The sequence below is a fragment of the Labrus bergylta genome, chromosome 23 (assembly GCF_963930695.1).
Source record: "Labrus bergylta chromosome 23, fLabBer1.1, whole genome shotgun sequence".
NCBI lineage: Eukaryota > Metazoa > Chordata > Actinopteri > Labriformes > Labridae > Labrus > Labrus bergylta.
The window spans coordinates 6193916-6204650 of record NC_089217.1 but is presented as its reverse complement, the minus strand read 5'-3'; the positions used below and the strand labels follow the sequence as shown (position 1 = coordinate 6204650).

The window sequence follows — 10735 nt, the reverse complement described above, 5'->3', positions numbered from 1 at the left end:
AAACTTGGTGTCCTGACTCGTTAAAATGTGTTAAACCGCACTGGGCTTCAGTGAAACGGGTATTTCTGTCAGAAAAGGACGGGTCATTTACTGTCACTGACATTTTACATTTCATTGGTATGTTATGATACGTTTTTGTAATGTGCCAGTTGTGCACATCATATCCTGACTTAGTTGAGTGCATTTAACCTGAAAATGGATTATGAAGCCGTTGGTCGCCATGTTTGAAATGCTAACTAACTTGCGATCAATCTAGAATCAGCCGTAGAGGTGAAAGCTCAGGGGGGTTTTTAAGCCTCTTGGCAAACAGCTACAATGCCCTAACCCATCTGTCAGTCAACTCAACCACGCTCCTAATTATGAAAAATGTTTAAGGCTTTATACAATCAGAACGGATGAGTCATAGAAAACTTCATTCCTACAGTGTGAACAGTGAAAAAATAAGCAATTGAAAGCAAATTGATTCATTCGTCCTGTAAAAATTAGCATTTTAAAATGAGACCTAATTAGGATTTGTTGGCTTCAGTATTAGCTTCAATTTTTCTTGTTCTGGTGTGTCTTCAATTTGTACTCATTTTCTTCCTGCTTCTCTCTCTCTCTCTACGCCTTGTCCCCTCTGTGGCCTTTTCTTCCAGCTTCTCTCTCTCTCTCTCTCTCTCTCTCTCTCTCTCCCTCTCTACGTCTCACGTTTCTTCATAGTGTTGATGGTAACGAGTGGATGCTGTGGGCGCCTCACAGATGACCATCATGCAAATTGTCACAAGTGAAATGCACTTTGTGACACGTGTGTGTGTGTGTGTGTGTGTGTGTGTGTGTGTGTGTGTGTGTGTGTGTGTGTGTGTGTGTGTGTGTGTGTGTGTGTGTGTGTGTGTGTGTGTGTGTGTGTGTGTGTGTGTGTGTGTGTGTGTGTGTGTGTGTGTGTGTGTGAGAAGCAAGCAAGTGTTCGTACAGGTCAGTAATTGGAGTCGAGCCATATAGGTCTGTCTGAGAGTGAATGAATCATTTTTAAAAGAAGCACAGTCACTCGCTCTCTTTTCTCTCTCTCTCTCTCTCTCACACACACACACACACACACACAGGTGTCACAAAGTGCATTTCACTTGTGACAATTTGCATGATAGTCATCTGTGAGGCGCCCACAGCAGGGGAATGAGGGGAAAGCCCTATGAAGACTCCTTCTGACGGGGAGGCAGGTAGCCAAAGCAGGGCAACAGTTTAATAAACACACACACACACACACACACACACACATACACACACACACACACACACACACACACACACACACACACACACACACACACACACACACACACACACTGCTCTTTCTTAGTGGACTCTATATACATCTCAACAGCCCCATTTGTGCCAGCCGCCCTGAAACAGAAAGTAATTTTTCTTTCAATTCCCGGAACCTCTTCGAGAGCGAGAACGGCCTTCCTTATTTCCCTCTGACATGATCCCATAATCGCCATGGGAAACGGGACAGGAAGTGGTATAGCGATGACCTCAGAGGAGAGGGGAGGTTAAGAGGGCAAGTGGTGAATGTGTGTGAGGAAAAAGGGTGGTGGGAGGGTTTTCCTGCGGTCCCACTTCCACTCACTTGTACTTGAGTTAAAGAGAAGCTCCTTCGGCTAAACTTTTTAAATTCTTCACTATTTCTGCTTTTCTGGGGGGGATTTGCACCTACAAAAACCTCCAAAGAGAACCTGACAATTGGCCTTGAATCATATAAGGACGCAGAAGTTGCTATACGGTCTATTTTTTGACGACATTTTCCGCTGTAGAGGAAACAAGACGCTTCACGGTACGTTTCCCTGCAGAGGACAAGTGCGTTGATCTGGTGCAGTGTGGGGTTGAGTTAAATTTCCCGGACGTATTTGCAGAAGACCTGGCTGACGTCCAGAAAAATTTGTCTTCATTAAAGCCGGGAGTTCTGTTCGGTCCAGGTTTTCATTTAAGTTGTCAGGGAGCCAACCGTGAAGGATGCGACGGATTAAGCAATGTGTGTCTTGCTGCGTGTGTGATTTGGTAGAATGTGTGCTTTTTTAATCATGGCTGTGTGTATGCAAGAGTGTGTGTTTCACTTTAGATTATTTATTATCGCTGCTGGTTATTTTACCTTCAAGCAGGGTGCACAGGGCGGCATGAGATGGAGACATTATGTGCAGAATTTGCAACACAAACGTCCAAGTTATTCATGCATATATTGTGAATTTGGTTTAATATTTGTTCTTTTAAAACAGTACGTGCATGTCCTTAACTTTGAGAGCACAGGAGGTCTTGTGCTTTGTATCACGGTCATCTAAAAAGCAGTGAAATTGCAGTGAAAGATATTTGATGAAAATAATCCCCAGGATTTATGAGCATTCAGAAGACTAGAAAAACACTATACAAGCTCATGTCTATTTAACATTTACCAAATGCAGTTTAATACATCAGCAATGCACTAATTCAACCTTTATTTGGCATTTTTTGGCTAAACTCTTTAAGAGGGATGCTGAACAAACGTTCTCCAGACTGAGTGTGACTCTGTTGCTCTTTATTACATTACATCAACAAGAGTTTCTACTTTTTCCACCGGATGTGTGTATGTAAATGAGGAAACGCTAAGAGGATTTATGATGGAAGAATATATTGCAGGTCTGTATTACTAGACTACATTTGTTTAAGCTCCGTTTCCCTACAAACGGGGATATAGGATGGTGCACAGGACGAGTTTTTCTGAACATATTGGACATCGTGTACACAAAACTGAATATATCACCTTAACAGACATACACTTTGTTCTTTGTGAGCTCGATTTTTAGGCAAAGGTTAAATAGTTTAGTTTCAATTTCAACAAAAATGTATCTAAAAGTCAGGACTTTGCAAACCTTTGTGTCGTATAAAACGGCAGGAAGAAGAGCCTGTCTGTGCATACCCCTTCAGAAAAATGTCAAGTATTTCATAGTCACATAAAAAGTCCACACCTGGTGGCGTTAAATCAAGTGGTTTCAAAAAGAAGAAGAAGAAGAAGAAAAAAGAAACTCCTCCCACGCACTCCCAGCAGCTCTTTCTCTTACGGTGGCTCCTGAGTGTTGCTCTGTTTAATGTGGACTTGTCAGAATAATCATCCCTCTCATCACTGCTGGTCCAAGATGAAGCACTTACCAGCACCCTCCCCTCGCTGGTTTCCATGTGTTGCATCATATGTGTGTCTGTAATATCCCCATTAGAAGCACTGGGGGCTGATACGGGGCCGGGGTATATGGAGAGGGGGAAACTGGGACGTTTCCATGAAGGCTCCCCCTGCCTGTGTAATGGTTTGAAATCAGTGCGGCCTCACGCTGTTTACGGGCGAGGGTAATGTGGCTCTTTTAAATCTCGCTCTCCCTGTGAGAAAGACAGATGATATCAGATCGAAAATATGGCCGTCTTGCTCCCTTTTAATCCTTGTGCTTTTTTTAGGGGTAATGCCTTTCGTGCTCCCAATCCCCTTGTGATTTTGTGAAGTCTATTTTTGTCTCAGTTTTCAATTGTTAAAGTGATGGAACATTAACACACACACACACTCTGTCTCTCTCTGTTTTAGACGGAGAACGGCAGCGCCCTCCACGAGGCAGCTCTCTATGGGAAGATGGACGTAGTTCGCCTTCTTCTCGACTCAGGTGAGGCCATAAATGTACCCTGAAAAAAACAGGAACAAAGTGGATGTGTTTGCTCGTGTCTTTCCTTTGTTTTCAGGTCTTTTTTTTTTCTTTTTCTTTTTTTTCAAACCTGCAGCTAAATGCTACACATCATTCTGTGGGTTGAATTTGCCCTCAGGTGAACTCCAGGCGTCTGTCTGCTGTTTTACAATCCTGGACGTTCGGCTTTATTTTGGCCCCTTTGTATCAGAACAAGGTGCTGAAAGTTGATCAGGATGTGATGATGTACTTTGGAACTGGGTCTAAGATAACTAGTAGTCGTGAAAATGTTTCAATCAGTTGCCAACACAGACATTTTTTTTTTTTTTTTACTCCATTTGAAATTGTTTCCTCATAAAAAGTGTATTTGATATGATACGATACGTTATGATACGTATTCATATACAGAGCAGACTCAGCCTGGACACTTTTCTCCTTTGATACCGCTTCCGCCCCTCACCCCCTTTCCTTCAGCTCTTCCTGTTTCCTGCAGGACTTCCTGTGGGTGGCCATGTTCTTTTGGCTTCAGCATCATTAACATCCTGAATCTAAACAGCGCTGCACTGACCTGATCCACTGAACTTAAACTCTGCACAACCTTTAAAACACGATGTATGTATGTGTGATGTAGGGTGGGGGGATGTAGGGGTGAGCAGGATGAGCTGTCAGCCTTTCATTGTCACACAGCTGAGGATGTTTACATACAGCTCTGGAAAAGACATTAAAATCTGTATCTTGTTATGAAATGGACGCCATTTCACACGAACGATATCTAACCTGCGTATTAGTTAGCTTTGAATGTTGCTCGACCTTCAGACGTAGCCTGGCTAGCTGTGTTCCTCTTTTGAAGCTTCTTATTTACTGTTCAGACGTTAGAGTGGTAAGTGAGCAAAGACCTAGAGTATGCTGCTCGTCTTTAAACGCTTTCTCACTGTTTGAATTCATTCTTCTTTCATTTGTATTTCATAGCACGCAGAGTGACAGGAATTACATTATTTGTCATGCTGAATTGAATTTGCGAGCACAGGTAGGGATTATACAGGCTTACAGGTAAACGAGGAATTCAAGCGGAAGGAAAACCTTGTGGGAGAATCTGCGTCTGTCAGCAGTGTCTGCCTGCTCTACTCTACTCTACTTTCTTTTTTTAACATGTTAATATGCGTGTCATTTTCTGTGTTTTACTGTAAAAGCAAGAGTGAGAATGTACTCCTTTGTTCGGGAGAAGAACTTGTCTAAAGGCTTGTTTTCTGTGAGTAAAAAGGAGTCTTCATGAATTAATAAAAGTCCCACCATCTCCCTCCAGTGACTGCAACTCATTCATCTTTTGCTGACTGCAGTTTAGTGAGTGAGTGGATGTACATGTGGGAGCAACCTGTATCTGTAGTAAAGTTGGGTGTTGTGGTTTGACATTTGACCTCCTGTGCATGTATATCAATGCCTTTATTGTATCTGTGTGTGTTCGTGTGTCAGAGATCGACACCAATCTGAGGGACTGCCAGGGGAGAACAGCTCTGGACATCCTGAGAGAACACCCTGCACAGAAATCCCAGCAGATCACTGCCGTTATCCAAGGTAAGACACACACTTTTTAAACACCCACACATTCGGAGGAATCGAGACAAACTTCCACTTGAGAAATCACACAGCAAAGGTGCCGCTTTGTCCACGGGGGGGGCGCCAAAATCAACAAGTTCCTTCTCAGAGTGTTCAGAGTCAAATGTGGAGTCTTCTTAACGCTCGTCTTTTCGAGTCAAAGGTCTAACAACTAAAAGGAATAAGATAACTGTGTGGAACATGTATTCATTTATTTCAACATCTTTAAAGATATTCAATTAAAAAAAGTTATTTCTCTTCAGAAGCTACCTGGAGACGTTTATCCTCGTTTAGAAATAACTGCAGGGATTGATGAACAATCAAAGTGGTTGCTGGTTTGTTTTCTGTCTGTAAAGTTTGACATCACTTCTTTAATGTCTGACTCTAAAAGAATCAGGATGATATGAGTGAAGTCACAGACTTGATCTCTGTTCAGTCACATGAACGTCGTGTCAGTCTCTTTCAGATAGAGAATAAATAGCATCATTTAAACTTTCTTTCTCCACACTTCCTCATCTTCGTTCACCACCTGTTATTAAAGGCTGTTTTTCTCCCCCTCATGTTTACTGCAGCGTGCTTTGCCTGTGACCGATGATTGTAAGTTGAAGTTTATTCACAGTCTCCAGGGACGCAGAGATGCTCCAGATTGTACCGTGTAAAGACAGCGTTGTCCTGAGGTGATTACGAGGCTCAGTTTGAACGCTGTAATCTGAGGTTTGGAGGCTTTTCACTATCGGCCCCCCGTGTGATCTGTGGGAGTTAACTGATGATTTAAAGAGAGAGAGAGAGAGACGGGAATGGAGGGACGAGGAGAATATGTCAGAGCTTAAATTAACAGAGAGTCGGTCTTAACTAGGAGGCAAAGATAGAAAGGGGAACACACACTGGATCACAGGACTGTTACACAGCTAGAAAATAACAGACATGTAGCTGAACACAGCGATGCAACAAGCAGAGGGATGTAGTAAGTGGTGATTCCAGATTTTTCTTTTATGGCTCAAAGAATCCGTTAAAGAGAAAGGAAAATCGCTTTAAAGTTGCACCTTTCAATATTTTATCAAGAATGAACTGAGGGGCAAAGTCTAATATGGGAGTGGATGTCTGTGGTGCACATCTCTTGACGTGTTTGTCAGAACTTCTGAGTGTTTTTAATCACCCTTCAGCTAATTGTTTCAGTTTTAGAGTCTACAACTGAACTATAATGGTTCAGTCTTTTAGCGGTCATCATCCTACTGTTCACTAGCTGCACCAAAAGCTACCAGCGATCTCTTCACCACAGTGGAGCAGCCAGCAGTACGAGAGTCTGATCTTTTTCTCATAAGTTTGCTTCCAGAAAAACATTGATCATATTTAATGTTTTAATGTGTTTACAGTTTGTTCTGTGCTCCCACGCAGCTAAAAAAAAACAAACAACACATCTTACTGTAGTTTCTACTGTTCAATAATAACCCATATAATAAACAATCCTTAAAAAACAGATAAAGAAAACATCTTTGAACTTCACAGAAGCTTTAAAAGTAGAATAGGTGTCTAACACTTTCAAACATACAAGTTGGTATAATTTGTTTTCTTCCAGCTTTCTTTTGAAGCTCCTGTTCATAATGTATGCAAACCTGAGAATGAACAACCTATGAGTTCATTGGACCGTCACATATTTTGCCAAGATCCAGCTTACTTTATCTGAAAGGTTTCAAAACTCCGGGTTAAAAAACAGTATGACTGATGAACGTTTAGCTCTACAGGGTGTCTACCACCGTTTGATCGGGCAAATAAAGTCAAGACCATTTTGACTTGTGCAGCCCACAATCACACAATTCTAATTTTGACTCTTTTTTTCAGTCGATTCTGCAACAACATCTTCTTTCATTAGACCCTGGATCCACATATTGAACAAATCCCTTTTTAAAAGCATGTTAAAGGGGGAAAGAAAAGGAGGAAAACCCTAAATAGATTCACAGAATATATCCATTTGAAGGCATAAACGACAAACACGTGTGTGTGTTGTAAATATTGCATAATTAACTGAAGTAAAATCTCTTCGTCCCCTGAACTGGATCCTTAAATCTTCCAAATTCTGCTGCTGAAACACTAAGCAGCCCAAATCACTCACTTTTAGACTCTTAAGTATTCATAAATATGTTTTACGCACCGCACTCAAACTAAAAGACGTCCAGCATCAAAGATGGAAACACTTTCAGAGACATAAATAGACCACTTGTAGATTTTTCTTTTAAATGTCAAACCCCCGTGATGGGACAAATGGGTTTGGAATATGGGCCATGAAGACCTGATCGTCGAGCTGGACGAGAAGAGATTTGAGACTTGAGCATAAATGAAAGGCTGAATGTGAGGAAGAAAAAGAGAGCGAGGGAGGCAGAAAAAGGACACAGCTGCGACTTAGTAAAAAGATCAGCTGCATGCCATTTCCTGCTGGAGAGGAGGTGGAGGACACACACACACACACACACACACACACACACACACACACACACACACACACACACACACACACACACACACACACACACACACACACACACACACACACACACACACACACACACACACACACCCCAACTCCAATAACAAAAGACCTGTCATTTACTCCCTTCTAACAGCTGAGGGGCTTTTCTTGTTGCCACGGTCACCTAATTATGGACCGATTATCATTTAATGTACAGCACATGACTCATCCTACTCGATCAAAATCTATTTCTTTTCACCATCCAGCAGGAACTCGCTTACTACAATGTAGTTACTGGAACTCCATTGATTGTCTTCTGTTGTTGATGAAGAATCTACTTCGGGGAATAAAACTGTCAAAGCGTTTTTTTTTTTTTGTGACTGATATACACTCCCACTACTCGGTGTTATATTATGCAAATATGGCTATGCATCATAATAATTGAGCTGAATGTTAAGAGTCATAGACGGAGAAGAGTACACACACACTTTCCTGACATTAAGAGAGCTCCTCATTAGGTCTCTGCGTGGGAAACCTGACCTGGCTTTTTCCTCCCTACTTTCCCCCCCCTACACTTCACTCCCCTCGTTTGCTTTCATGAACAGCAGTGAGCTCTATTAGACAAAGCTGTGAACGGTATTCACAGTGTGGAGAGGAAAAGTGAGAATTGAATGCAGCTCGAGTTGATGGCCGTGCTATTATATTGATCCGGTGAAATGCCTCTGAAATGCTTTTCCCTCCCTCCTACCTTTCCTTACTCACTCTCCTTCAAGCTCTCCTCCTTCTGATTTTGACCACCTTAACATATTTCCAACCACTCACCCATACGACGCCCCTCTTGTCTCTGTAGAGTATATGATGGACGAGATGGAGAGGACGAGTATCATGGAGGAGCCCATCCGCAAGTGTCCCGTCCCTGCACCTCGAACCTCTGTCCCCTCGCCCTCTGCCTCCCCCTCCCTCAGACACAAGAGTGAGTAAATACACAAACACACAACTACATTACTGAAGATTCAAGGCACTTACAATAGAAATGTTTTGTATTTTTGGGCCAGAACTGTTATAATCAACATGTGAGAAAGTGGTACAAACATTTTTTATTATCAGACAGGTTATGTTGGACAAAAGACATTTTGCATGGCCTCCAGATGCTGTAATATCGAATCACCTCTCATATAACCTGCTAAACGTATCATTCATATCAGTAAAGGTTATTTACTGTAGGCCAACACAAAGACAAGGCCTCAGATAAAGCATTGTCCAAAAATGTATTTCAGCTGGATTTTGGTGCATTTGTGTTTCTTTTCTGAAATAAAAATATTCCTCTTAATCTGATCTCCAGTATTATCTGTCTTTGAAACATGGGTAGACAATGCAATATAATACAGTATATACCCAGACAGTGTGTGCAGCTCCTTTAGTGGAAAGACAAAGGTACTGCCACTCTAAACAGCTGTCCATTTTCTTGTCCAGCGCTGCCCCCTGTGGTTTGAATATGACACTGCAACAAGCTGAATTCCTGCTGATGCTCTCTGCTTCCTCATCAACTGTCAGCAGCAGCAGCTACCTTAATTACCTGTGAGACAGTTGGAGGGAGTGAGAGAAAGTGATTAGCACAGTTTGCTCGACTTTGAACACGTCAGCAGAGCAGAGAGACAGAGGAGGGGGGGGGGGGGGTTGAAACTATGAGTTCAGGAATCCAAAAACAAACCTTTACATTCCAGTACTAAGAACAAGCTTCATGCTCAGTGTTCAAGCTGCTTTGGATGAATTCCTCACTTTTCTTCCTTTCTCGCCCCTCAGATGACGCTGTGACGAGTGAGCTGTCCAAATTGCTCCACGAGATCAAAAAGTGCCGTGACAGGGACTACTCCTTCGAGGAGCTCTGCCACACCATCTCCTCTCACTCCATGGACAGCTTCGGCAGCGGGAGGCTCTCTGACGAGGAGCGGCCAGATCGACCAAACGGCACCCTGACCCGAGTCGGCAAGGTACAGGACAGCTCTTATTTCTTTCACAGAGAATAAGTATACTCACATTTTTCGCTGTTTTTTTTTTGATTTTCGCTTTATTACTTCATCCTCTGAGTGGGTATGGCTTTAATGAAATATCACCTCACTCACAAATAAAAAGTCTGCTTTAAAAAATCAATCAGAGGCACAAAAGGAATTTAGGATTTGTGTTACTTCAACCTCCTTTAGTGACGTGGCAGTATACTGAATGTGTCTTAGGTCTCATCTAGTCCATGATGGGGAAATGTTTGCACAGCTATGTTGTGTTACACTAATGAGCGAGTGTGAGGGGGGGGGGGTTCTCCTCGAAGGTGTAAGCCTATTGGTCAGAAACAAGGACGTGATACATCGTCATTAGAGGGGAAAAGCACAGTGGAGGGAAGATGATGGATCTACTGAGAGAAAAAGTAAAAGAGGGTACAAATGTTTGAATCAGTGATCTTGGTTTTAATTTTTCAAAAAAAAAGTCATACAAACTTTTTGGAAAACTTGTGTCTGACATTAACAGATACAATTATTCTACAGCTAATAACTAAAACGATGACTTATGAATTTGAAGTTACTATGATCATTATTTCAGCCAAAGTTGAAGCTTGTCTAAACTGTGTTTCCAGAGAGTTTGAAATGATTTCCTTTTGTGTTATAAGAAATCCTGGAAACCCTTCAGTCTGTAACTGGACTTATTGGAGTGTCTCCTCCTATGAGAGAGTGCATACATTTAGAAAACGTGCACTTTCTTAAGATATCTTAAATATCTTAAATACTTAAATGTGGATTTGAAATTAGGACCAAATATTATATTAAAAAGTCAAAGATAGATCTCATTTCAAGGTAGGCCATTTAAGCACAACTATTCAGTCTTTAGGTCTGTTAACATTCCAGTGCACATGAAAACAAGAAACAATGAAACATGAAAACATGGCCGCTTTTTATTTCACTTTGTCCAAAAGTAAAGTTGTTTCTGCTTACGCTGCGTAATGTGCTCAAAGGCAAACTTT

The 10735-nt window shown here is 41.8% G+C and overlaps 1 protein-coding gene and 1 long non-coding RNA gene across 5 annotated transcripts in view; one reads left to right on the top strand and one right to left on the bottom strand.

The window, feature by feature from the left end:
- anks1b (ankyrin repeat and sterile alpha motif domain containing 1B) overlaps positions 1–10735 on the top strand; it is a 192489-nt gene that overhangs the window by 72318 nt on the left and 109436 nt on the right. For all 4 annotated transcript variants that reach the window (XM_065951463.1, XM_065951465.1, XM_065951462.1 and 1 more), the window contains exons 6-9: positions 3575–3650; positions 5139–5240; positions 8576–8698; positions 9529–9716. In XM_065951463.1, coding sequence (XP_065807535.1) covers positions 3575–3650; positions 5139–5240; positions 8576–8698; positions 9529–9716 — 489 coding nt within the window. The remainder of the gene's footprint in view (positions 1–3574; positions 3651–5138; positions 5241–8575; positions 8699–9528; positions 9717–10735) is intronic.
- Positions 8803–9567, bottom strand: LOC114921289 (uncharacterized). Its single transcript, XR_003809592.2, has 2 exons — positions 9437–9567; positions 8803–9301 (listed from the first exon to the last, which is right to left on the bottom strand). It is a non-coding gene; the product is annotated as an uncharacterized lncRNA (long non-coding RNA).